Here is a 26,904-nt window from a genome sequence, read left to right as displayed (position 1 = left end):
AGATCATAATTACAATAAATATGGTCATCTATATATACATATATGAGAAGCTCTTGTGTATGTACAGTAATACTTGTTGCTGCTTCACTTTTTTTTGCCATTTCCTGTTTTATTATTGTTGGATAAAAATATAACATTATTTTTTCCTATGTGTGTATATATTTGCATGCACGTGTATTCTTTTTTAAAAATAATCTTCCATTTATTTATTCCCTATCTACAAACCAGATCAGCCTAATTCTATCTAATAACTATGGAAACAAAAAAAAAATTAAAAAAATTAAAAAACTATTACTCATTTAATTCAGATGATCCCATTATAACAAGTTCCATAGGAGAAGATGGATCATGAAACACAAGGATTCAAAGATAGTCAAAATACAGTAAAAAAAATTATCCCTTTTACTCCCACTTAAGCTTTGCTGAATAGCTTCTGCTTCTGAATTATCTATGGAAGAAAAATTAAAATAAATTCTTGAAAAATCATTATCTTCTTTTTTTGGTTACTTTGTGTGATAATTGCAAAATATGGTTCTGTACTAATAATGAAGTATCTTTACTGGAGTCAAAGACTAGAACATAATAAAACTCAATAGTATAAAGTATAAAAAAAAAGATACACACACAAAAACAAGCCTATACATATATAGGACCAAACTGTAAAATTAACTAGGCTTATTGATCCATTGATAGTACACTTTGCATATGGTGTAGCAGAATTACTGTAGATCTTAGGGAAGTCCCAGCAATAGAACAGGCTTTTGAGCTGAATCAGAATGGAAACCCAGCTTCAATTTCAAGTTTATATGTCAGCTGCAGTGATACATTTCTAATATGAAAATTTGTATAAACTGGTCTTATTCAGAATTGTAAGATGTATTCAGAAAACAGAAATTCATTCTTAGATAAACACCATGTAAACAGATTATTTCATCCCGAAAATCTTTGTTTCCTTTTGAAATGTTTCTCATCTCTGTTACTAATTATTTATAGTGTTTTCAAGTAATCCCTATTTCACCTGAATCGGTCACAGATTTTTCTGCTTAATCTAAAGCATTATATTTATGATTGAAATTCTTAAATTTATTATGCAAAAATAGCAACTATTTTTATATGCATAATTTCAATCATTCTAAAATTTGTATATCATAAGAATTGATTCAGTTTGGTTTTCTTTTTTCTTTTAGGTATGGGCTAAATTCATCTGAAGATGAAACATGGTCCTTCCCTGATTCAGCACGCTGCTCTTCATCAAGAAAGAAAAAATGTTTTCTCTGTCCTTTTTTTAATAGATCCATAACAGGGGTGGGTTTCTACCAGTTTAGACTGGTCCTGCCAAGTAGATAGTAACTCAGCCACCCACGCCCCTGAACTGATTCTATCAGCGGCCATAGGTGCCGCCATCTTGCTTTTTGCTTCTGTGCATTCACGCGCTCTACATGGTGGTTATGTGAAGTAGTATAATATGTCATCATTGACTCTGGATGGAGCTGGCTTCTCCAAAATGAGCTGGTACACTATTTGGGCAGCCTCCTTGATTCACAGCTCTTAATCAAGTAGTAGGTAGAAGCCATGACTGGGGAGGATTTTCACAGATTTGTTTTGTGCACCAATTGCACTGTTCGGGCTGAGGTACTGGATTTTTTAGTTCTTAGTTTTAGTTTCATCTTTATGAATTTTGGTTGGTCTTTTCATTACTGTTCTGAGCAACTTAGAATCATGTTTTAAGATGGCCAGCCACACAAACTTTTTTAAAAAAAATTACTATATATTTTTGAAAAAATTCTGGCCTAGAGATGGAGGAGATAAAGACATCTATCTGCACACTGCAGCTAGCCTTATATAAAAGATAGCTGAACAGCAATAAGAAGATTAAGAAGAGGAGAACTAATAACAACTAATGCAGTTATAAGAACAAGTGATAAGAATGTTAACTATGTTCATATCATAAAACCATTACTTTAAATCATAATCACAGGAATAAAATAATGTATCTACTTTCTTGAACTTTAAAAAACCCACTAAAATAAACCAGAGTAGTGGATGGTAATGGTACATATGAGAAATCTACACATCTGTTGTCTGATAAATTGTCACTTCTCACTTGCTACAAGAAGCTGATGGCATTGGAATGATAACAAAATGGTGCCAACATTAGACATTGCAGTTAAATTAGTTATTGTGGGGTAGACTGCAGGCTTTTCAAACATAAAATAAAAGTTTAATGTTGCAGCCAAAGGTCATGCTATTTCATTTTGGTTTTGCTGTCTTGTCAATAAAAACTGTCAAAGTAGAAAAATCCACGAGAATCAGATTTAAAAAATAGTACACAAGAGTAAACAAGTAAAGGAAAAAAACTGTCAAACATTTATAGATTGTAGGGTTTTTTAATGCATCCAACATTCAAATGGAATTTTAATGTAATGTATGTATGAAAATTGAATTAAATGGCCTTCATTCCAAGTGTTTTGTCTTAATAATCCGGGAACATTATTAAAGGAAATTATTAAGTATCATTATTAATAGAAATTAATATTAAATAAATATTGAAATTGTGCTTTCCAAAAGAGGAAAACCTTTGTTGTCAGAAATAACAAATATGTATATTTTTATGGTAGTATGGTACTTAAGTCAAAGCAAATTGACAGTAGATAATACTCAATGGAATTCAAGGTGGGCTGGACTTAAATCTCTTGTGGGCACAAAGGGAATCAAGACTGATGACATATTTGACCTCTCCCTCGGGTTCAGCCTGGTCATCTTCTACACTGAACACTAAATTGGCGCCAGATAAAGGTCAACAGAATCCAAGTGAACACAAGGACTCTAAACTGATGACTATTTAACTCTATCCTCCAGTACTGCCTGTTCTTCTCCTGCACATGGATTCTTTTGCTAGTTTTGTTCTGTGGCATTGAATGAAATCATAATTTTACCTTCCTTTATTTTTAGATCTTTAATTTTCTAGAAGCACTGTAGTAAGAGTTGATAGAATATTTGCTATGAAATGTCCATGGTTTTTTGGAGGTTCTTTGCCTCTTCTATTAGTTGCTTTAACAGCTTGTCAAAAGAATGTACTAGGGATTCCTATCAACAACTTTGCTGAAAGCAAGGTAGATTTCATGGGAAATGTGGAAGCTGTCACTATCTTTTCAAATTACTTTGTGTCCGCTGGAGGTATGATTAGAGTTAATGCTGTTGCGTAGACCAAAGACATTATTACTCCCTTTCATAATATGGAAGTGTAGAAATTACTGATAAGACAATAATGGTTCCCTAAAATGCATCCTTAGGACATTTCCACACATCTGTCTCACTCTCTTATCTGGTACTGCAGTTGTGCACAAATGAATGTGTATCCTCATTAGTTTTCTGTGGGTCTAGGATAGATGAGAAAGGGGATTCAGCTGACCATAAATGAAACTGAAAAATCAGCATTTGAGCAATCACCTCACCCTACACCTTTCTTGATTGCATCTGGTTTCCAGAGAGAAAAAACATGTGACTATTTTGACAGAGAGAGAAGTGCTTGTTAAATTTCTCCTGTAGATAGTCACATGCTACCTGATGCTTCAGAAACTGCAAGGCATTATGGAATGAAACAAAATCAGGAGAGTGAGAAGAATCAAATCATTTCTTAATAGTAGCTGTCTGACTAGGGAAAACTAGACCTCTTTGGGACTAAATCAATTCCTTCTAAGCTATTTGAACAACTTATTTTTTCCATTTTGCAATTTCCATGACTTGTTTGACCTCTACTCCCAAGACTTATTGAAGCTGATCGTGTCAGATCATCTGATGAAAAGGACATCTAAGCCATGAAGTCCAATTCTGGAGCAGAGTTCCCCAACCCTTCTGGCTTTGCGGACTGGCAGGGGAAAAAGAGATGATTCTCCATGAACAGCAGTGCACAGCTCCATTTCTACAAGTGGAGGGCACGCACAGCAGTTGCTCACACAAATGGGGGCATGTGTGCAAGTGCTTACCTGCTGCTTTCAGGAGTGGGGATGTATGCTTATGGGTGCACTCACCCACTCCTTTCACAGCCCGGTTTAAATGACTCAAGTCCTGGTAATAGGCTACAGCCTGGGGGTTGGGGACTCCTGCTTTGGAGAATAGGTTGAACTCTTCTTCTTTGTGTCAGCCCTTTAGATATTGGAAGACTGTCCTTTTTTTCATTAAATATTTGGATGGCCAAAACTGGATGAAATATTCCAAGTGTAGTTTTATCAAGGCATTTTAAAGTGGTTCTAACACTGTGTGTGATCTTGATTCTGTCCCTCTGTTAATGCAGCATAGGACTGCATTGACCTTTTTGGCAGCTGCAGCACACTGCTGGCTCATATATAAATGATTGTCCACTAGAACTCCAAGATCCTTCTCACGGTTGCAACTATTAAGGCAAGTTCCCACTATTCTACACCTGTGCATTTGATTTTATTTGCCTAAATGTAGACCCTTACCTTTCTCACCATATACAGACCAGACCCCTTTGTTTAAAATCCCCTTACTTTCTCTCAGTATCACTGTTGAAAATAATGGCATGGATTTGAGCTACAAATATTCTCCTTTGATACTTCTGACACCCATCTATATGTCTGAGCCTAAGGTGAGTTAAGCAATGCCACAAACTCCCTCCACAATGCCTGGAGGCGCTTAAGGTCTGCATAGAGAGTAACAGGCTAAAACGTGAACCTTGGTAAGATGGTTTTGGGGCTCTTCGGTCCATGGAGTATTGGGGTTTTTCTTAATAAGTGCTCCCAGATTACGCAGACCCAGTGCATAATCTGGGAGTGTGTGTAACTCATGGCTGGAAGGGCCTTTGGACAACTGAAGAGTGTGTGTCAATTGCACCCTTTCATGGACCAACAGTCCCTGTTCACAGACCGCCATGCCTATTCACCTCCCATCTTGATAACTGCAATGTGGTCTACCTGGGGTACCCTTGAAAAGTATCTGGAAACTTCAATTGGTTCAAATGGTGACAAAAGTCTACATTTGCATGTCACCTCTCTTGTGGGAAATGCATTGGCTGTCAATTTGCTTCTTGGTCCTATTCAAGACGCTGATTATTAACTTTAAACCCCTACATAGCCTGGAGCCAAATTTTTTGAAGGGTGACTTTTTCCAATTATAACTGGCCAACCCACCAGAGTAAGAGGCAGGACTTTTATGGGTTTTCTCTCTTAAGGTTTAACTGGTGGTACCAAAAAGGGCCTTCTCCGACATCATCTCTGTAGAAATAAGATTGGTCCTACTTTGATACTCTTTCGAAAGAGCACAAAGACATGCCAATGGGCCTGAGGTCCCCCAAAAATACAGAGCCAATCAAGAGATTGGTTTGATTATTGTCATCAGGTGGGCAAAGTGAGGCAGTATTTATTTTGTATTGCTATTTATTTGTTCTGCAAGCTACCCAATGTCACTGTGGGTTGGAAGGCCATGTAAATTTTCTAAATAAATAAATAAAATCTTCAGGTATACTTTATGGAAAAAATAATCCCATTACATGACCTATGACCTAGGCAGATTTAAAAACTTTGGATTCATTGTTTTAAAATTGTTCTTTTACACTTTGAAAGGCAACATTAGGTTTAAAGAGAAAGCAAGGAAGAAAGCCAGAATCTCATCTAAGAATCTTTGTTGTATTTCTTACTGCAACTAAATAAGAAAAACCAATTCCAGCCATTTATATTGATTAAAACAAGTTTATTTCAAAAGATATATTTCTACCTCTAAATATAAAATATAAATTTCCCTATTATTTGTCTACAAGACATACTTGATCAAACAATATGATCTGATTAATTATGGAAAACCTATGATTCAAGGTAGTGATTCAAGAATGGTATATACATAATTTTTAAAAAGCAAAGTATTTAATACAATGAAATATTTTAATATATTTTATTTACATTCTTTGATATATTAACATCTGGCTACCTACTATACCTATAAGGTAAAATAATATAATGCAATTAATTTTTTGCAAAACCCTGAGACATACGTCTATTGATTCAAAATGAGAGAATCAAAGTCAGTGTAGACGAATCTTACTCAGGCAAAACATCAATTCTGTTTTCTGTCATTAGCCAAATGCCTTTGTACGATAAACTAGGGATACTGTGACTTCTATCAATCTGAGGATTACAACACACTTTATGTGGTGCATTGATCACTCTCCAGAGTCAGAGTGGATAGATTTTATACTGTTTCGGGTTTTTAAATGGTGAAATAGTTTGCTTTTAGAAACAAAAGAACTGAAATCTTTGGGACCATTGAGTCACAAAAATCAGTTTTTGCATCCTATCATATGCAAATATGTATACAACAACTTTTAAAACAACCAGTGTTTCAAATTATACTGCCTCTTAAAATTCATATTCCTCTTCAATTCCTCTTGAGCATGATAGAGGTATCATGCTAAATAGCTACTGACAATTCTATCATCTACAAAGTCATAAAAGCCAGTGGTCATCAGTATCTACAGTGCAAATAATGAATTGTTGCATGTTGCTACATAATGAAAATAAAGTACTGTCTTTAAAAGTATTGCTATTAGAATATAACAGGTAGTCCTAATTTATTTGATTCTTAGAACTTTTTTTACAAATGAAGTTTATATGACATGTAATCAACATCATTTTGATCAAATGGTGATCATTTTTTTGATCATTTTTAGTCTCTAATTGAATCTGTCATATAACTGCTTATTTATTCTAATTGAACTCTTGATTTTTTTGTTACAAACATGAATAATTTTATGTAATTGAAAAACTCAATTATCATCAGAAAGTATTAATTTGAAAAATAATTAACAAAAGGCCAGCTTTATTTTTCTAAATCTTCATAAATTATTGCTGTGACTAATGAAAACACCATATAGACAATGTTACTTTATAAATTGCTTTGAAAACAATTTAACAATTATGTTTAAAAAAATTAAAACTTTACTGAATTCTACACAGAATTTCCCACTATAAAAGGTTTAAATTATTAGAACTTTCATTACATTTAATTAACTATACCTACTCAAAATAACTATAAAGAAATACATAAAAAGAAAAAGTTAAAATATTAATAATTTTTTAGTATTCTTAAGAATACTCATCTTCTATAACATAAGCCACAGCAAAAATGTCTGCTCATTATATATTATTCTTAATATTTGCTATACCCTGATGCAAAGTCAGGATAATACCATAAACAACATAGTACACTGAATAGAAATTACTTTTGGGTAGAAATATGAAAGACTATAACTGTCAGTTTTGTTCTTGATATGTTGAATTGCTTAATGGAGTAATTCAAATGATTACAGAATGCTTCGTATGAAATATTTTCAACTGTGAAGAATTGTTATTAACCCACTATACAATAGTGAACAAAATATTCTTGTTTCACAGAAACAACAAACATTTGTCTCCATTGGACAAATGGTATATTTACAGTTACATGGGGGCTGCCTAACTGACAGCGAGTATGGGTCATTTTTACTCATGGAGCTTAATAGACTGATGATCTCTGCTGACTCGTCTTTCCTTTTAAGATTCGTCTTATCTGAGAAAGAGGAAATAGAAGGGAAAAAGCCCAATTATTGAACAGCCATTAATACAATATTATATAAGTCTAACAGTATGCAGTATGCTTATGATTACGTTGCTTATTAACACAATTCTGGTCCCATTTAATATTATAGCCTGAAGACTAACTGCAAAATTGTAAGCACAATTGTAGTTTCACTTAGCAACCTCTTGGTTTAATGACCGAGTTGCCAGTCCCAATTGTGGTTGCTAAACAAGGACTATCCTGTATTTTATTAACCTGAAAATAACATCAACACACTGCTTATTGAATTGCTCACGGAATGGTTTCTGTAAGACATCAGATCTTAATTCCCAAAAGAACTATCCATTTAGAACAGAAAGGGTTGACGTACATCTCTCTCTCTCTCTCTCTCTCCCTCCCTCCCTCCCTCCCTCTCTCTCTCTCTCTCATAAACACACACACACACACACACACAGACACAGCTGTGGGTGTGTATCCAGCATAACTCTGGAACACCTCAAGCAATTTCAACCGAACTTGGTACGGAGATGACTTATTCTCTGGAAAAAAGTACTGTGAGGGTATTCGTAAAAACACTCCTAAAACCCCTAGGGTTGTGTGTTCTGTTAAGATACAGCCTGTTGTGCCTTAAAATGACTTCTGCTGTACTGCTGTAAAATGGCTGCTACTGTGCAGCGCAGTGGAGTTGCCATGGTAACGGCTTCACAGTACTCCACAAGGGGGTTCCCTCTGGTAAGGGGGAAAATCCAACATTAGAAAGTACATTTGGTCCTGACATTTTCCCCCTGTAAATAAATACCGTGGTAACGCCGGGTTATTGGCTAGTAATTTATATTTTCCAGGTACATGATGAGGAGCACTTATTTCCTTTTTCTAAGTTACTGAAACTAGAATAGCGGAGCTCATTGATTTATACATGCTCTGGAATTTGAAAAAGCTTCCCCTAAGGATGCAAACTTTAATGGAATTTAAAAAAACAAACTTCTATAATGATAAAGGACACTCTAAAAGAAACATGTTTGCAAAGCATCTTAGATTTCAAGCCTTGAAAAAGGTTTCTATTTTTATAAAAAATATTAATAAACTCAACATAAGGGATGTCTCCCTACTTTTGTAGTTTAATTTCATTCCAGAAGGAAGCAAAATAAGTCATCAAAGAAAGCAACATTTTCAAACCAGTTTATTACAAAGATATTTTTTTTAAAAAAATCTAGGTGCCTGTCTCCTCATTCTGTAACAGGACTATCATAGGAAAGAAAGAAAAAAGCACAAAGTGTGAAATCTACTTCACATAACCACCAGATTTCAGATATCTTTTATCTCTTACCTCAACTCCAACAGGGCTATCGGGAACCAAGTGAACTGGCTGCTCGTTTTCCAAATTCCTGGCACTTGGATCAGCTCCTTTGCGCATCAACAAACGAACTGCATCCAGCTGAGTCATTCGATGCTGCAAACTAGCGGCTACATGGAGTGCAGTATTCCCATTGTAAGCCTAGTTACAAGAGAGAAAAATCATTAATTGAAAGGAAATGAGAAGCAGGTGGATTATTTCTGCCAATATGAATTCCCTAAACTAGACACATGGTTTGTTGTTTGTATACCTTGGCATTGATGAATGAGAGACAATTTGGAAGCTCTAAAAAAAGTCGAAGGAGTTCCACATTTGCTTCTTCCGCTGCTAAGTGAAGGGCTGAACGGCCACTTTTACGGTCCTGTCCATACACAAAAGAAAATGTCCAAATATTACACACTGCACATTTAGTCATTGTAAAATGTAAGAACACACACAATTAGTAACCATAAATAAAAACATAAAATATACTTTGAGGAGCAGTTTCTTTGTCTTCTTAAATAATGGCATTATCTTTGAAATGTTACAGACTGGAGATGAGCCTAATGATTAAACTAGATGAGCCCCGATGGCACCATGGTTAGAATGCAGTATTACAGGCTAATTCTGCTCATTGTCAAGAGTTCGATCCTGACCGGCTCAAAGTTGACTCAGTCTTCCATCCTTCTAAGCTCAGTAAAATGAGGACCCAGACTCTTGGGAGCAGTATGCTGACTCTGTAAACCTCTTAGAGAGTTCTATAAAACACTGTGAAGTAGTATATAAATCTAAGTGCTATTGTCTAAGCACTAGATAAGAAATTATATAGGAATTAAGGAGTTAGGAGGGTATTTTTATTATCATTATTTGTTTCAGAAATAGAGACAAATATTTGCAGAAATAATATGATACCTGCAATATTAGTCAACCATTAACTCATTCATGTGCCTTGCTTATTATTCAGTATTGCTCCATTACAAGCTTGGACAGTAATCTGATATTTATGAATACTAATTTAAGTGAGACTTTTTCCTTTTTACATGGTAATGTGTGAGAGGAGAAAAAGCAAAATGAAATTTAAAATCAGTGTATTATTTCAATAATGTAAAATACAAATTATTATTTTGGCTTAATACTGGTCACTTTATGTGCAACACATATACATTTAAAAAACTACAGAATACAGAATACTACAGAATACAAAACATAAAGATCAAACTGAACTCACAAATATGGAGTGTTATATACTTTGAATATTCTATGAATGTGTCACATCACATGACACATTCTTCTAAACATCTATATCTTCAAACAGATGCAAAAAAACAGTATGTGATTCATTTCTCAGGTAAACTAAGTCTGTTCTAATGTTTCCTTATGTGACTTACTCTGGCTTCAACAGAGGCCCCCATCTGAATTAGATATTTGATTGTATCTGCCAACTTCTTGCTTTTCAACCTTAATTCCTGGACTTCAGGAGTATGAGGTGACTGCTGCCCCTGTAGTTCATGTACCACGGCATTATGAACCACAACTGCACAGTGCAATGCTGTCAAACCTTAATATGAAATATGAACATGAAATCAGTGAGCAAAACAAAAACACAAATCACCTTGTTCTAATCAATAATGTATTAAAAACAATAGTCATTCCAAAATCTAGATTTCATTTTCATGTTATTTGTAATGCATAACTTTAAAGGAATTTTAATCTATGCTCTAGTTAGTGACATGCAATAGAGATAGAATTAAGAAATGGCAATTGAAGAAAAACACATGTATTTTTATTCATTTAACTTCATTATTTGATAAGTTTGTCTATGTCTAGAACATAGAATATAAGAATATAGTTATTATCTATATCTAGATAAAAGAGAAAGGTTATAGGTTTAATTTTAAACAAAAAATAAATAAATGTTCAAATTTAGTGTTGGATTACATTTGAAGCTATTTCCATAATGTATTTTACTTAAAAGTGAATGTCATTAGCAAGAGTAAATGTGTTGTACAACATGCCCAGTACAAGTTCTGAGCATCAGCACTGGAACCTGAACATTTTTAATTGGGTAGTTTACCCACTTAACACACAATGTAGGAATATTAGTTGCTCACCCTCATAATTAGTTCCTTCCAAATCAACATATTGATTGCTTACAATGGCTCCTTTTTGGATTGCCTGAAAATGAAATGAGAATCTACATTAACTATACATGTAACAGTAACTGAAATATGAAGGCATGAGATCAAATTTATATAATTCAGAAAAGTTTATGCCATTACAAATATTCAATATTTGTATAACAATTTGTTAAAAAACAGCACTTTCAAACTAGACAATTTCTGTTTGTGGTCCATTGTCTTTCAGTGTATTAGAATTACAATTCACAGGAACAAAAAACCTGACTATCATTTGAAACAAACAATTAGAAAATAACCAAATATCTCCTCAGAATTGCAGAGATAATTGCTGCAATGTTCTTGTTTGCCATTTTTTTTATTGTGTGTGGCGGAAGGAGGTATGAAATGAAGAACAGAATTAACTTATGAGAGCCACTGTATTATCATTCAATCAGTCAGATACCATGAAGAAAATGCAAAATTAATTTTTCTTGTGTTTCAACATGGGATTGGAAAGGTTATATACATCATATTATAATACTTTATAGACTTTTGAGCTGAGCAATTAAAATTAAACTGGATGGTTAAAGTTCAGTTAAAACTATACTTCTAAATAGTGTAAGTAAACTTAACAGAAAGTATACTATATTAAATCCTTAAATGTATAATTATAGGTGTTGAGATATATTATACATGCTAATAAAGAGAAAATGGCAAATGCAATGGTTCCCACCTGAAGGACTTGTGCATGACCCTTCTCAGCACACACATGCAGTGGAGTTCTACCCCAGCAATCTGTAGTATTCACTTGTGCTCCAAGACTAACAAGATCCTGGACAATAAGGTGTTGATTTGCAGCCACAGCTACTTGCAAGGCACTCTAGAATAACAAAAAGCAGATTTATTAGACACTGTAATGGCAATTAAGAAAACAAACCACATAAAAGCCTTTTCAATGAAGTAAAACCATTTCCGCGAACAGCTCCTTAATGAAATCAGCTTGGACTGTATAGTTTAGCAAATAATTCTGTTGCATACAGATTGCACACTAAATTTCCAATTTCATATTAAAAGACAATCTAAATAGGGTTTGATAAGAAAATAAATGAAATAATCATGGACATAAGGTGGGAATTTGCTATGCTGAGAGAATCACCTGGCCATTGTGCTCTTTAATATCCAACATATGCAGGGCTGCCATCTTCCTTGCCAGCACATAGGAAACTGCCCGTCGTCCCTGGGCAACTGCAATGTGGAGAAATCTGTGGGGGGAAATAGAAATTAGCACAATATCTAAAGCTGAATAACCATATCCATTTCAGATGTTTTAAAAATATGCTTCATTAGATGATAGTATTATCATCTAATGTATTCTTTCATCATATTTAGGCATGGTGCCAGATATAACAGAATAACACCATTGGAAGGGATCTTGGAGGTCTTCTATTCCAATCCCCTGCTCAAGCAAGAGATCTTATATCATTTCAGACAAATGGTTGCCCAATCTCTTCCTAAAAACCTCTCATTGAGGAGCACCCACAACTTCTGAGGGCAAGCTATTCCACTGATTAATTATGCCGCCTGTCAAGAAATTACTCCTTATTTCTAAGTTGGTTCTCTCCGCTTGATTAGTTTCTATCCATTCCTTTTGGGCTGCCTTCAGGTGCTTTAGACAAAAGGTTGGGGTTTGTGGCAACCCCTGAAATATTGTAACAGTGCTATCATGTCACCCCCTAGTTCTTCCTTTCATTAAACTAGACATACCCAATTCCTGCAACCATTCTTCATATGTTTTAGCCTCCTAACCACCCTTGTGACTGTTCTCTGCAGATGTCATTATCATTAATGTACTACAGAGCTCTTTGTTCAGTCAATGAATAGCAGCCTAAACAAATAATGATGATTCACCATTTCTACTTCTGCAGTAAGTAATATTTGGACAATACTCACGTGTCACCATCAGAATCTTTAGCAAGAATCTGGTCTTGAGAAATGTTGGCCATTTTGTTTTCTTCCTGTTCCACTTGCCACTGGAAAAATGATTTGCCCAACGGACTTGTGCTGCCTGTACTGCTCTGAAGTTGCAGTGATATATCTGAAGAAGACAGAGATAAACTATGTTCCTCAAGGCCCCTGGAAGTGTTATCTGAGACTTGGTTGAAATGCTGAGAGCAGCTGCTGACTTCAGTTTGCTGGAGGCCACTAGGAATTGCTTGAGGGAGTGGAGCAGAGATGTTGTCTGATCCTTCTGAGTCATTTAAAAGCGAAGCAAAACTTTCTGTAGTACAATAGGGAAGTTCTTGACTATCAAAAATGTTTTGTTGATATTCAGAGGAATGGCTGCCTGCAGAGTGAGGCCTGTATTCCAGCAATGGTATACAATGCTGGGACATATCCTGTTGTTGTGTAGGAGAAAACTGATAATTCTGGGACATTTCCAGCATTGGAGAAGAGCTGCTTGTTTGGAAAGCTTGGTATTTTTGAACAGGTGAAAAAGCTCCAGCCATCTCTTGATATTGGTGTTCCCCTGGAGAGTTGGGATTGACCATACTGTGAAGCCAGCTAACTTGTACAGTGTTCAAAGACACTGGGCTGGATTCATTCTTAATATTGATAATATTCTGCAGCATATCACAGCTGCTATCTTGCTTAGGCTCATTATTATGGGGATCCTCCATATTATTATCCATGGAAGTTGGTGTCTGCGGAGGTGTCTGCAAGATAAGGGGTACACATTTTAAACTGATCTGATTGCATCTTAGAAGACAGTTGGAAGCTTTACAGCAATGTGAGAATGACTATGAAAAGCTCCATTAAAAATACTTACCAAGAACTGAGGTTGCAAAATAGCTGTTCGTTTGTAATACCCTCCATCAGAAAGACAGTCTGAAGCTTTTCTTTTCCGATTATGAGTCAATATATTTTTTAGTTCTACTGAAAAATAAGCAGAATTTGTAAGTCTATGGCACAGCCCATTTTTTTCTAATATTCAAAGACAAACGGAAGGAACAAATGAGACAAAAATCTGTACCTGTGTATGGATCATATTTCATCGATGTTCCTTGTGCCTATTTAAAAAAAAGAAAATGTTTTTCTATAAATAAAGTACTCTATTTTACCATGAGAATAAAATATTTACAGAAATATAAGTATACCTTATGAACTTTTAATATGTTTTTCAGAAAAAGCAAAATTTTTAATTATAGTTTTTCCAACAATTATATTTTACTATCTTCTTTCTCATTCTACAGTATTTATTTCAACCAAAAGACATTAAAACTTATGAATATCAAAAGAGGATAAAAATGTAATCTAAGAGTCCATGTATTTCAGTATTATATAAAAGCATAAGCAGCAGCTTAGAAAGTCTGCATATGCAGATATCTTACAAACATTCCTCATCATCACTGGGTTACATACTTAGTTTTTCAGATCTTTATTAATTTCATTTAATGAACAGAAAACTTTTCAATATAAAATTGAGGTATGTTAACAATTAATGTAATTAAAGTGTCTCTGTTTAAACCTATGCTACCACTTTTCAAATTAATGGAAGGATAATTAATGAATATAATTAATTATTTTGTACAATTCACTAATTCTAACATTTGAAGCAATGCCCAATATAGTACATTTATGCAATTATAAAGAAAATGCTTCGGATAACAGAGATCCCTAGAGGCTGAAAATGTTCTGATATAGAAGGCTAAGACATTGCTAAGAAGATGCTTGTTACTTCCTTTTAACTCTCATTTTAATATATTGTTCAAAATTGCTGGTCCTTCTATAGAAAAAAAGTGTACATGTATGCAGAAAAAAGAAAACTTTGAATAGGAAATCCCAAAATATCCTAATACAGTTTGAAATATTCACTACCACAGAATGCTGAACAGTTGTTGGGAAGAATACAAACATCTGGAAGGAGAATCTATTTGGAATCTGGAATAAGATTATTGTGTTGCAAGTGCCACTTAGTCTAAACTAAATTAAAACTTTAAAAGTGGTTCACTTCCCTCTTTTAGGCAGAATAAGGAATGGGTGATATTTACCAACATTGAAAATTACCAATAAAAAATATTGAATTAAGACTGAAATCTGCTCACTCGAACCTTCAGTGATTTGAGCAAATACATGCTTTACATTTTCCCATTAAAAAAAAAGAACGATCCATTTTTAGGTATCGTTTATAATTCTCATTCACTGACAAAGTATTTTTTTAAGTGCATTTGTTTATTAAAGGTCATGCAAGCTATTGCATTTCACCATAATGAAGATGTTAATTATCTTCTATATAAAATTGCTGCAAATATTGTATTCACAAATAAAATATTTGTTTTGATTCTGAACAACACTTATGAAAACATACAACACAGACCTTTAATTCCTCAGTTCCATAATCTGTGGACATCTGCTTGCTATTTCTAAGATGCAACAACAATTCTTTCACGGAGTTTTTTACACGAACACCTTGGAAAGGTCCTCTTTGTTGCTTTCCTCCCCCCATATGTTGCTCACCTGTTAAAGACACAAAATTAAAACAAAAGCATGACACAAACAGAAGATTTAAAAGAAAAGGAGAATTCATATAAATTTATTAGAACAAGAAACAAAGAATTACTAATTAATATTTCAATTAGATTTCCCCCTAAAAATGCATCAAAATAGTAATCCTCCCGCTCCCCTTGAAATTATCTTTCTCCCAAATCCAGATATTCTAAAAATTTTGGGTTGTGATTATCAAAAGTTTTATGAGCAACCTAGAGAATCCATTTCCCCCATCCCGAAAACTTTTCAGGCTTCTGCAGGGAAGGGAGGAATGTCAAAATTCTTATCACTTTACCTCAGCAAGCTTTCAGCGGGCTTAAACAAGCAACACAGAAAGAAAAGCCTGGAGCAAGTTTTGAGAGATAAACCCATGCATTTAGCCATATTCATGGGGATGTTATATAAAATCATTTATAATTTTAGGAATTAGTAATATTGCAAAGATGGAGAAATCAGAAATCTGTGAATTCGAGTCCTGTCGTAGGCACAAAGCTAGCAGGGTGATTTTGGACTACACATTGTCTCTCAGTCCTATTAAAAAAACTACTTTTGAAAAACCTTGCAAGCAAACAGCAGAGACTTAAGCAGACAGTCTCCAAGAAACAGGCACAATTACATAGAAAGAAAGAAAAAAGACGGAGAACCCCTACCTAATATTTTAATAAGAGTGGAGAAATTCCTACTCAAAACTATTAAGCATTAAAATAACTTTGTATAAATAGATGTTCAATATTACTTGCATAAGTCCACTCCATAGTTAAACCGCTTGTCAAAAATATATTCTTCCATAAGATTAGCTGCAAATATTTTATTCACCCTCTTAATGACATCAACCCTTTAAACACAATGTATTTTGAAGCATAAAAAACAGAAGTGAAAAGAGGAACAATAATACACATCAACCCAAGAGAGAAGCAGTGATCTAATTTTAAAAAGTACAAATCAGATTTTCTACATTGTCTACCTATTATTTAAATTTTTTTAAAAAAAACTAAATTCCCACAGATTTGAAATTTCTAGATAGGAAAAGCCACCCCAAGTTAAGAATAATTTCCCCTTTAGACGTTTTAATAGAATTTCCCCCATCCCATCAAAAGAAAACTAGACGTACATGAACACATCTTTAAGGATTCCGTTTCAGAACAGAAAGAAAAGAAATCAAGAATCAAAGCAGATTAAATACTTCCGTCAATAAGATTACACAAAGCAAATTTCATAAAAATGTAAGGTAAATATGTAATACAATATCAAATGACAATAGTAGCAGCAAAATTTATAAAAGTTAATTGGTGAAGGACTTCAAATTAATATATCTTTGTAAAGATATACAAGATAGACTAGCTTTAATATTGTACAAAAGGTTAAAAAATTGTGATATTGAAAGTCTACAAAATTTCGCTATTTCCCAAATATTTTAAAGGAAGGAAAGCTTTACTCAAAAACCTTGTACAATCAGATTTAATTTGTCATTGTACAAATTAACCATAAATGTTCTCAGTCACATACCACAATTTATATCATGAGCATAAAAATTATAAGTAACATCAGGAAGTCCCCTAATTTGAAATTTTAGTCTTGAAATAGGAAAGCTAGCATTGTTTAAAAAGCTGTCTATATATTTGGCAAGCAGTTTTAGCCATATTGGGCTCTATAAAACAGATAAATAAAAGTGAAATGTTTCCACTGAAAGCAATATAATAATATATTAAGATACTATTCAATACCAGATAATGAATATCTGAAATTGCTGGTAAATTTAAATCCACAAATTTAGCTCAACATATTTTTTTTTTCATTTTCTCTGTACAACAGACACCTTCTGCTAATTCTGACAGCAGCCATGAATGTCATACAGCAGGGGAAGGAGACACCGTGAATTCTATAACTTTAAAAACACATTTCACAAATGATTCCGTGAAAGAAGCCAAGCAATTTTAGAGGCTAACCAACACAGGGAATCCAGAGCATTTAGTATATATAGCGTTATCCATTAAAGTATTTTGATGCTTAAAAATTAACTATTTGGCATTTTATTCAATTATTATTCAATCCAACTGTTTTCTAACAGCTGGGCAGCTGCATAGATGGCGATTGGCAACATAAAAAAACCAAGACATCCTTCATTCTGGACATCCCACTAAATAGGTTATCCAAGGCCATTCTTTTTAACTAGCTTATAAAATAAGCTTGTATGTGACATATTTTCCACAGGAAGTATGAACCTGCTCCGACATACCGATGAACCAAATTCTTCATTCTCACAGCTCATTTAGATAACCAGAACGTGTGAGTGAGAGAGTGGGAGGGAAATTGAGAGAGAGATGCAAATACCAAAGGTGCTTTTTCAAGAGGCAACTGAACTTCGTTTTTTTCTTTCTTTGAAGACATTTCTCTTCTCATCCAAGAAGCTTCTTTCTTCAGCTCAGTGAAAACAAAGTCCAGTTGCCTCTTGAAAAAGCACCTTTGGGACAACCGAGAATCTCCATAGACACATCGGTGCAAACGTGTGCACACATTCACCACGACAAAGGGGGCAGGTAGAAGAAGACATTATATAAACGACCCTCCCTAACCCGTCCGAATGCATTGCACAACTCCTATGACTCCCAAGGCGATTAGGAACTGTAGTCCAACGTAACTGAACGGCTACATGGAGATTGCTGGGACAGCCATCCATCAACCACCAGATCGAAAACCTTAGGAAGAGGACCCTAACCCAGTCGGAGCAGTGGGAGTTGCTTTTGGGAAAGCCGCAGTAAACGCCCTCCGCCCAAAACTTAATTCAAAGACTACGCCGGGTCGGCCGCCCGGTGTGTATATGTACCTTCTCCAGTCGGGCGACCGGCGTTCCGGGAATAGCGCCTCTTCCTCGCGTAGTTGCCGTCGGTACCGCCATTGGCCGAGGTCTCCGAGTCAGATCCAGGGGATCCCGGAGCGGAAGGAGTGGGCGAGCAACTGTCCTCGCTGGAGCGAGGGGAGGCGCCATAGAAAAAGGCCAAATTGAAGGGGCTGCTCAGAGAGCCGGAATCGCCATCTAACCCAACGTCCCGGCTGTTATCCACAATCATGGCCGGGGTCGCGCAGGAGCTAGCAGGAGACAGAAACTGGCGCCAGCAGCTGAGCCCAAAGCCAACGCCTTGGTCTCAGCAGACCGAGTGAAACGTCAAGAGGCGGAAGCGGGCGCGGCAGCTTTATAGCGGTCTGCGAAGCGGAGGTGCAGGGGGAGGAGGGGGAGGAGAGGAAGGCAGGGCAAAGCTCTCCGACCGCCCGAAGGGCAAGTTGGGCGCGGCTGCGTAGAGAAGCGGCAGTTCCAGTAAATGTATTGCGTAGGTTTGGTCAACAGCGTTTGTTCTCTAGTGACCTGGTAACTTAGGAAACCTGGGATGAAGCGGAATCCGCGGGCGGGCGGGCGGGAGAAGCGCTTCCGGCGGTGGAGCCATTTAGCCAAGGCCTACTAGTTCGATTTTCTTCGGTATTAAATTGGCCAGCGCTTGTCTTCTGTCTTACTCTGTTTCTAAATAAACGAGCGGCAGCTCAGACTTGCGACTTCTTAAGAGTTAAAAAAAACCACCAGGCGAAGGAGTCGTAACTTTGACCTTCTGGATTGTAACAGCGGACAGAAGAAAAAACGATCAGTTGGCAGATCTGGCTTGCTAACCGAAACGGAAGCGAATGAAAACTGACCCCCCTCTGTTCCAAAGGGTTGACTCCCTCTAGTCTTGTTCAGGCCGGGAGAAACAGCAGTAGACGCTTCGACACAAGACTCCCGCTTGAAAAATACGGGAATTGCTCTCATTCTTAATTAAATTAACAGTAACAGAGTTGGAAGGGACCTTGGAGGTCATCTAGTCCAACCCCCTGCTCGCAGGAGACCTATTCTAGGGATTGGAACTGCCGAACTTTCTGATCGACAAGCTCAGCGTCTTAGCCACTGAGCCACCTAATGGCTTTTTAGCTTTTTGCCATAAATTACTAATCAGAAATTCCTGGTTTCCTGTGGGCCTGTTTATCAGCCCCACCTTGCCTCGAAGAAGACTGAATTCCTGTATAATGCTAAGCTACAGTTGTCTGAACCATGGAGGGCAGGCTTCCCTTATTTCAAGAAGTTGAAATTGGAACAAAGATCGTGAATCAGTGGGCATGTGCTGGCAAAGGCATGCTTTTAGGCCTTGGTATTCCTTTGCTTGGACAGAATTTGTGCCTCCCTATTTTCTGGGGCTTTTCTCTAAACTGGCTGGGGTGCCAAGTACTGATGTCCACACCAGCCTTATTGAATAAACAGCAATTAGCTGGGTTCTTTCCCACATGCTATGGTGGAATCAAATTAACCTTGTCACAATTCATCATAGTTTATTGGATATAGTAGGCCATGGAACTATTAGCTATAGTCTGGCAGTAATTTTAATGCCCCAGAACCTGGCATCATTCTTCTACTTGCCTGCAGTGTGTGCCCTACAAAAGTTATAATCAACTATTATTAAATATATATATATTAAAGTATACAATTTACAAGTACAATTTTGCCTTTTAAGTTGTTTGTCATTATTGTTCTGCTATGTGTAGGACAATACAGTTTACAACACATGTGAAGAAAGGGGGTGACTTAAATTTCAGTTATGATTTCAGATGTCCCACCAAGTCTTCCAAATACCCACTCTGATATTTTCTTTCTTTTAGAAATTGGATTTGTCCTCCCTGATAGAGTAAGAAATGAATGGGATTCCACTGCTAAGATAACAGGATGATTTTCAAAGATTTAAATCTCCAGTGGGCACTCTGAAAAATTGGAAAGGCAGCCTATATAATTAGATTTAGCTTATACAATATCAAAATGTATACATGTATGTATGTACTGCTCAAAAAGGAGGCAGGGGATGAACAGTGCAACCAAGATGGTTCTTCTCCAGAAAAGCACAGTATGATCATTATTTAAATGAGAGCAATGTATTTGTATGGCAGAATCTTTTATTGCTGTCCCTGGAACCCTCAATGGTAATTCTAGAAACTTATCAGCATGATTTCTTATAATTTTGAAGCAGTAAATATTCAAAAACAAGTCTGTAAAATAAGTTTATTAAAAAAAAACCCTCAAAACTTAAAGTTCTTCAAACAAACGGGAAAAAAGTAGAAATCCTCTCTACATATAATGTGAGATCATGATTATGTGAAAATATTGCATGTCAAATTTTAGCAACTAAACCAGAAATGGATTGCTCCCGGTTCGGCCAAACCGGTAGTGGAATTCAGGCCTGGGTCACAGAATCGGCAGCGATCCAGGCCTGCCACACCACCAAACTGGTTCCTGGGCTGCCGCCATTTTGGATTTTAGTGACTGCGTAGTGCACTGTTCACTGTAAATTGTTCTGCGCGTGCACAGAGAACAATTTACATTGAATAGCACACACGCACAGAGTGCGCCTGACTCGCGCAGGTTGCAAACCAGTAGTAAAACTGGCAGCAACCCACCCCTAAACTAGACACTCTTCCCAATAGCTATAATTGCATAGTTATATAGTATTGCAAGGAAAGAAAAAGCTACATTCTAAAACATGTCTTCAGACATATACCCGGAAAAAATGTATTTACAAGATTTATAAATGACCTCATGCCAGGGTTAAGGCAGTGTTCAAAATCAAACAGTGATAAAAAAAACAAGCGGTAAGCACAAAAGGCAATAAAGATATGGAACTTCCTTTACCTGCTTAATAACCCACAGCTCTCCAGAAAAACAAGATTTTAACCAGTGTTCTATAAAACTGTTTCTCAACCTACCTTTAAGACATATAGACTTCAACTTCGAGAATTCCCTACCTACGTTGACTGGGAAATTTGGGATTTGAAATCTACATATCAAAGTTCCCAAGGTTGAAAAACATTTTTTAAGAAGCGCATAAGAGTAGAGATTGGTCTTTTTAGGGGCAGGCTGTTCCAAAGGAATACAAGAACAAACTGATGAAGTGAGCCAAGAGTTCCCACCAATGGAAAACAGCAATCTTACTATGCAACAAACTCCAATTTTGCTCCAGTTTCATGCAGACAACAGAATGAAAATTATCCAGTTGTCAAAATCAAGTAATATTATGAGGTAAATCCAGAGCCAATTTCAATGTATACCCAGCCCTCATATGAAAATGGCCTGAAACTTAGCAAAAGTAATGATGAATTATTTGGAAATCTGAAGCCAGAATAAAATCAAAAATTGTACTTTTTAATGCCACTATTAGTATTACAGCCTAAATTGCTCCACACATCACTAGTATGATTCATATTTATTTCACAATTCACATGTGGAACCAACTCTTGGCTTTGAGATATCTTTTCCATCATTCCACTTGATTATAAGCTTGAAATATCAAAACTTTAAAGTATAATAAAAATAAATAATAAAGATTTAATTTATAACACAATTTGTGAATTTATGTAATTTTTGAACAGATTTCCAAAGCTTTGTACATGATAATACATTTAATGGCATGGCCCTAAATAATATAAGCCTGGTTGTTTGAGACCCTAAATCAGGCCTGTCAAACTCAAGTTGTGGTGGCGTATTGGGACTTTTTCCCCCCTTCGCTAAACTCGGCATGGGCGTGGCCAGTGCATGGTGCATCCAGCCAATGGGCCAGGAGTTTGACATCCCTGCCCTAAATGGAAAAGTGAATACAAATTCTTCAAACAATTGAATTGATCTCAAAAAAATGTCTTAAACTAGAAAATCCAATCCACCACCATGAATAAAGCAGAAAATCCATACTAATTTCATATGCATTATGTGACCTGGTAGACATCATCAGAGCTAACTCTTCCTCCTGCCACATCCCAAACTATTAACTCCAAATTTGCTTATTACAAGTTATTTAAAAATGATAACTTTGTGTTGTGCATCAGTTACGCTCCTTCTGGTTCAGGAGTCCCTGCGCTCAGTCATTCAAGCCATGATCATGTCACGCTTGGACTACTGTAATGTGCCCTGCATAGGATTACTCTTGAAGAGCACTCAGAAATTACAATTGGTGCAGAGTGTGGAGGTACGAGCAGTGTTTGGTGGCCCTAAAGTGGACCATGTTACCCCATTATTCTGCAAGTTGCACTGGCTGCTGGTTTGCTTCCAGGTGCAATTCAAAGTATTAGTTATCACCTTTAAAGCCCTGCATGGCCTGGATCCAGGTAACCTGAGGAATCATCTCACCCCAATGGAACTAGTCATGCCAGCGGAAGACACATGCTGCATCAGTCAAGGAATTCTGGCTGGCAAGGTCCAGGAAGACAACCTTCTCTATCAGGGTTCTTGTCCCCCTCCCCCTGGGATGAGATCCACTCCCATCCCTCTGATCTTCCATAAGGGTCTGAGGACCTGGTTCTGCCAGCTGACTTGGGGGCCCAATGAAGGAATAACATACTGGAGATGGTTGATAGACCAATAGAAGATCTCCCTCCCTCCCCATCTTTTAATTATAATTTACATTTTTTAATTATTGTTAGAAATGTTTATTTTTAATGGTTTTATTGTTTTTAATGTAAGCTGCCTAGAGTTGCCTTGGGGCAACATGGACAGTAAACACATTAATAAATTAAAATAATAGAATTTTTAGTATTGAGTTAAATCACTAAATACTTGATTATAATTATAATCACAATTTGTATTTAACTGTAGCTACTTTGGCATTCATTTTTATAAAGTAGGAACATACTTTATTGCTTCTGTCTCACTTTAGGTATCTCTTTTTTTTTAAAGGACTTAATCCATTCAGCAGAGCATGTCATGGCTTATCTTTCATATCATCAGATTACAGATTCATTCAGCAACTTTAAGCAAGGTAGAATTTCTTGGTCTTAAAACTTTATTTCTTATTTCTATATTTTATGATGCAGGATATCAGCCAGAATTGTAGTGTTGTGTGGATAGCTAAAATAATATACAGAAAATACTTGAAGCAACCTGGAAAAATTGTTATGTATTAAATAATAGTTCCATGCTGAAAACATTTCTCTTGCATCGTTTTCATGATGCTTTAAAATTTGAGGGGTGGAAAAATGTTCCTCTAGAATCTCATTGGTTTTCCAGGCTTCCTGATCTTTAAAAAATGGGAAAATGTTCTGTGATGTTTTTCTTTACATTTTAATTAAACTTTGGGGAGCTGAGATGGTGTATGCAACCATGTAGTCAATGGCCACCTGTTTTGTATGCATATGATATGTGTGACATATTTTAAAAAGGGCTGGGACTTTGATCACCTAGTATTATCTGCTATTTGATTTTTTTTTTGTATGTAATGAGAGCTTCCTAGGTTAACAGATTTTTAACAGCCCTTCATCCAGCTCTATGCTCACATGAAAAAGATTTAATCAATTATTTTTGAGTTGTGAAATCACACGGTAAAACATACGCCTATATTTATTGCTTAGCTTACTGAAATACAGTATAAGAACTGATGAAAAATAATGCCTCTACCTCCATCTATAACTTTAGTTTAAATGGTGATATTTTAACCAACAAGAAACTAATTCTTGAAATGACCTTTGTTACTTAACAGAATCACTACTGTTTGCTACACATTTCTCCACACTTTGTCTCTTCAGCAAAATCCTGCTCATTTTTCTTCATTTGTGTCAGATAGATGCTTACAAAAGTATTCTTCAAACTTGGGAAAAGATGGCAGTCCCATGGCACTGTATCTGAGCTGAATGGCAGATGAGGTAGGACGGGATAGGAAGGTAAGATCTAGCTATGCAATTGCCTCTTGGGTAGTTCATGAGGTGTGAGGCCTAGCATTGCTGTGTCCTTTTTATGCTTCCAAAATTGGTTTAAATCTGGTTTTGATTTTTTTACTGTTGCAAAGTAAGGCTCTGAATTGATAGTAGTATCATATTGAAGGGAATCCATGTATCTATGTCTCCAAAACTCTGAGTTTGCATACTAAAGCCTGGGTTTTGAGTTTGAATTATTTCATTAAAATGCTGGCAAATTTTAGCTGATGTCTGCCATTAGTATGCGGGTGATCCAGCTTTCACAAATCTAATATTAAAGAATGTCAATAATATGACCCACATGTCCCTGTGAAGTGCCAAGCTTGACAACAGCTTGATGAGTGGATCACTTAATTAGCTCATCAACTGTTCTCATTGAAACTTGTTGGTTGTTGTTCCAGTTTATTCCCCCATTCTCGATCACACAAATCAGCTGCTTCCAGTTCATCTTCTTTCAATTTTTATTTGCACAGCAACATACATAATCACATCAATACAGTTAATCATAAGCAACCTGCATTTGTCAGTAAATTTCATTCTTGACTTGACTTTTTGACAAGTACTGTACTCTCACTGCAGGTTACCATTTCCTGAACAATAGCAGCATTATTGTAAAATAAAAGAACCATTGTTAAAGAACACTTCCGAAGTCAGTAATCTACCCTTGTATATCCCCATTCACATAATTATATACAGTAGTAGGGATACAGATGCAAACAAAGACTACTGTTGTCTATATAGTTCAATATAAGTTTAAAAAGTAGTATACAAATACATACGAGCATATATAAACATGCACACATGCACATATACACACATGATCTTAACCAAACTTTTGGGGTTCTTTATGGAAATATAAAAGTCCATATCAAAAGTAGAATGCATTCATAATCAGTAATGGTAAGTCTAATGGGTGAATATTTGCTAATTTTGCAGAAGTGGAAAATGTTTATGCTTGTGCAAATTGGAGTGGCCAATTTTTATTGATACTCTTACTTTCTTCAGTTCTTGATGCAATATAACTTTTTTTTAAAAAAAATCCAACATTTAAGCAATTTTTTTAGAAGCATAACAACAGAATTGCAGTGTGAAAATCAGCAAAATTCAGATGCCCAGACCTAACCTTTCCACAAATGCAAATTCATCACTGATTATATATCACTATCTACATAAAACAAGTTAGGGTTAGGAAGAAATAAATCTGTGCAGAAAAGGAACAACTAAACTTTTCTGTGAAGTCAGTGTATGTTAGAAATTTTACTTTTACTTTCTACATTTCAAAGTAACACTAAGGTTAGGAAAAAATACCAGTCAAGATTTTTGATTATCACTAATTAATAGATTTTATTAGAGTTCACAGTTCATAAGAAACTCAATGCATGTGGAGGCGTGGGTGAAATGAGTTTGCACTATGTACCAAGATTCATTAATAGCAACAAGGAATCAAAGGTGGCAGTTGTTTGTGCAAATAATTAATCATTAATCAAGGCTACAATTCACCAGAAAGTGTTCTTAGACACAAAGCTTCATTAAAATGGGAGTCCTATGATGCATCTTTGTTTTAAACCTGGTCTTAGACTAAGCAGTCTTTCAAGAATTCAATACTTTGAAAGAGAGATTTGTCCTCCAATATCATTGCTATGTAGCAACTGGAGTTCAGATTCCTAAATGGGTACCCACATATTTATTATGTTACAGTTGCATAATAAGAAAATTTCACTCTCTTTCAAGAAATACTTTCAAGTACAATTTAGCATTTATATTTTTGATCAGCATAAGCTTCCAGTGGAATAGTTAAACTAAAGTACGGCTTATCATGATTAATCTTGCACATATTACCCTACCTTGTCCCAAAGGTGCTTTTTCCAAGACTGGACTTTCTTGTTGTTGTTTTAAAAAAATTATTTCTCATGCAAGAAGGTTCTTGGATGAGAAGTGAAACATTTTCAAAAAACATACCCAAAAAGTTTGTTGCCTTTTGGAAAAAGTACCTTTGGGACAACCATGATTTGGATGATTGAGAATGTCTCTAGACTGGTGTTGGCAAACCTTTTCGTCACCAAGTGGCAAAACAGAGCGGAGGTGCATGTGCAGGAAAGTGGCGGAAATCAGAAGAGCAGTTTACCGGTGCACACACGCAGGAGCGCCAGAAACTGGAAGAGTAGTTCCCTGCTGTGCATGTGCACGCCGGGGAACTGAGCTTTTAGTTTCTGGCATGTGCACTGGTCACCTGGTCTTCCAGTTTCTGGTGCACATGCACACATGAAGACCAGCTGGTTGGCACGCATGCACATGCCAGAAACTAGAAGAGCAACAGGCAACGGCTGGCATGCCCGGAGAGATGGCTCTGTGTGCCATCACGCATGCCATAGGTTTACCATCATGGCTATAGACACTACCTGGGGTGAAATTTGACAGGTTTTGGAGAACTAGTAGCGGAAATTTTGAATAGTTTGGAGAACCAGCAAATACCACCTCTGGCTGACCCCAGAGTGGGGTGGGAATGAAGATTTTGCAATATCCTTCCCCCAGGAGTGGGGAGGGAATGGGGATTTTGTATATCCTTCCAATGGATTTGGGTGGGAATGGAGATTT

General features: G+C 36.1%; 1 protein-coding gene across 3 annotated transcripts in view; it reads right to left on the bottom strand.

The window, feature by feature from the left end:
• Positions 1-5,688: 5,688 nt before the first annotated feature.
• NFKBIZ (NFKB inhibitor zeta) overlaps positions 5,689-26,904 on the bottom strand; it is a 38,738-nt gene continuing 17,522 nt past the window's right edge. Inside the window, exons 1-12 of one of the 3 annotated variants that reach the window (XM_014065818.2) lie at positions 18,389-18,706; positions 15,395-15,534; positions 14,051-14,087; positions 13,847-13,953; positions 12,970-13,733; positions 12,176-12,281; positions 11,753-11,899; positions 11,014-11,077; positions 10,291-10,460; positions 9,174-9,284; positions 8,897-9,064; positions 5,689-7,560 (exon numbers count right to left, since the gene is read on the bottom strand). In XM_014065818.2, coding sequence (XP_013921293.2) covers positions 7,507-7,560; positions 8,897-9,064; positions 9,174-9,284; positions 10,291-10,460; positions 11,014-11,077; positions 11,753-11,899; positions 12,176-12,281; positions 12,970-13,733; positions 13,847-13,953; positions 14,051-14,087; positions 15,395-15,534; positions 18,389-18,632 — 2,112 coding nt within the window. In that variant the 5' untranslated portion in view covers positions 18,633-18,706 and the 3' untranslated portion in view covers positions 5,689-7,506. Of the gene's footprint in view, positions 7,561-8,896; positions 9,065-9,173; positions 9,285-10,290; positions 10,461-11,013; positions 11,078-11,752; positions 11,900-12,175; positions 12,282-12,969; positions 13,734-13,846; positions 13,954-14,050; positions 14,088-15,394; positions 15,535-18,388; positions 18,707-26,904 lie in introns of those variants that run through there. The other 2 variants (XM_014065816.2, XM_014065817.2) reach the window with 2 other exon arrangements.

The sequence above is a fragment of the Thamnophis sirtalis genome, unplaced genomic scaffold (assembly GCF_051295495.1).
Source record: "Thamnophis sirtalis isolate CommonGarterSnake01/CBP01778 unplaced genomic scaffold, rThaSir2_p1.2 scaffold_8, whole genome shotgun sequence".
Lineage (NCBI taxonomy): Eukaryota > Metazoa > Chordata > Lepidosauria > Squamata > Natricidae > Thamnophis > Thamnophis sirtalis.
This window is presented reverse-complemented; position numbering and strand designations above follow the sequence as displayed.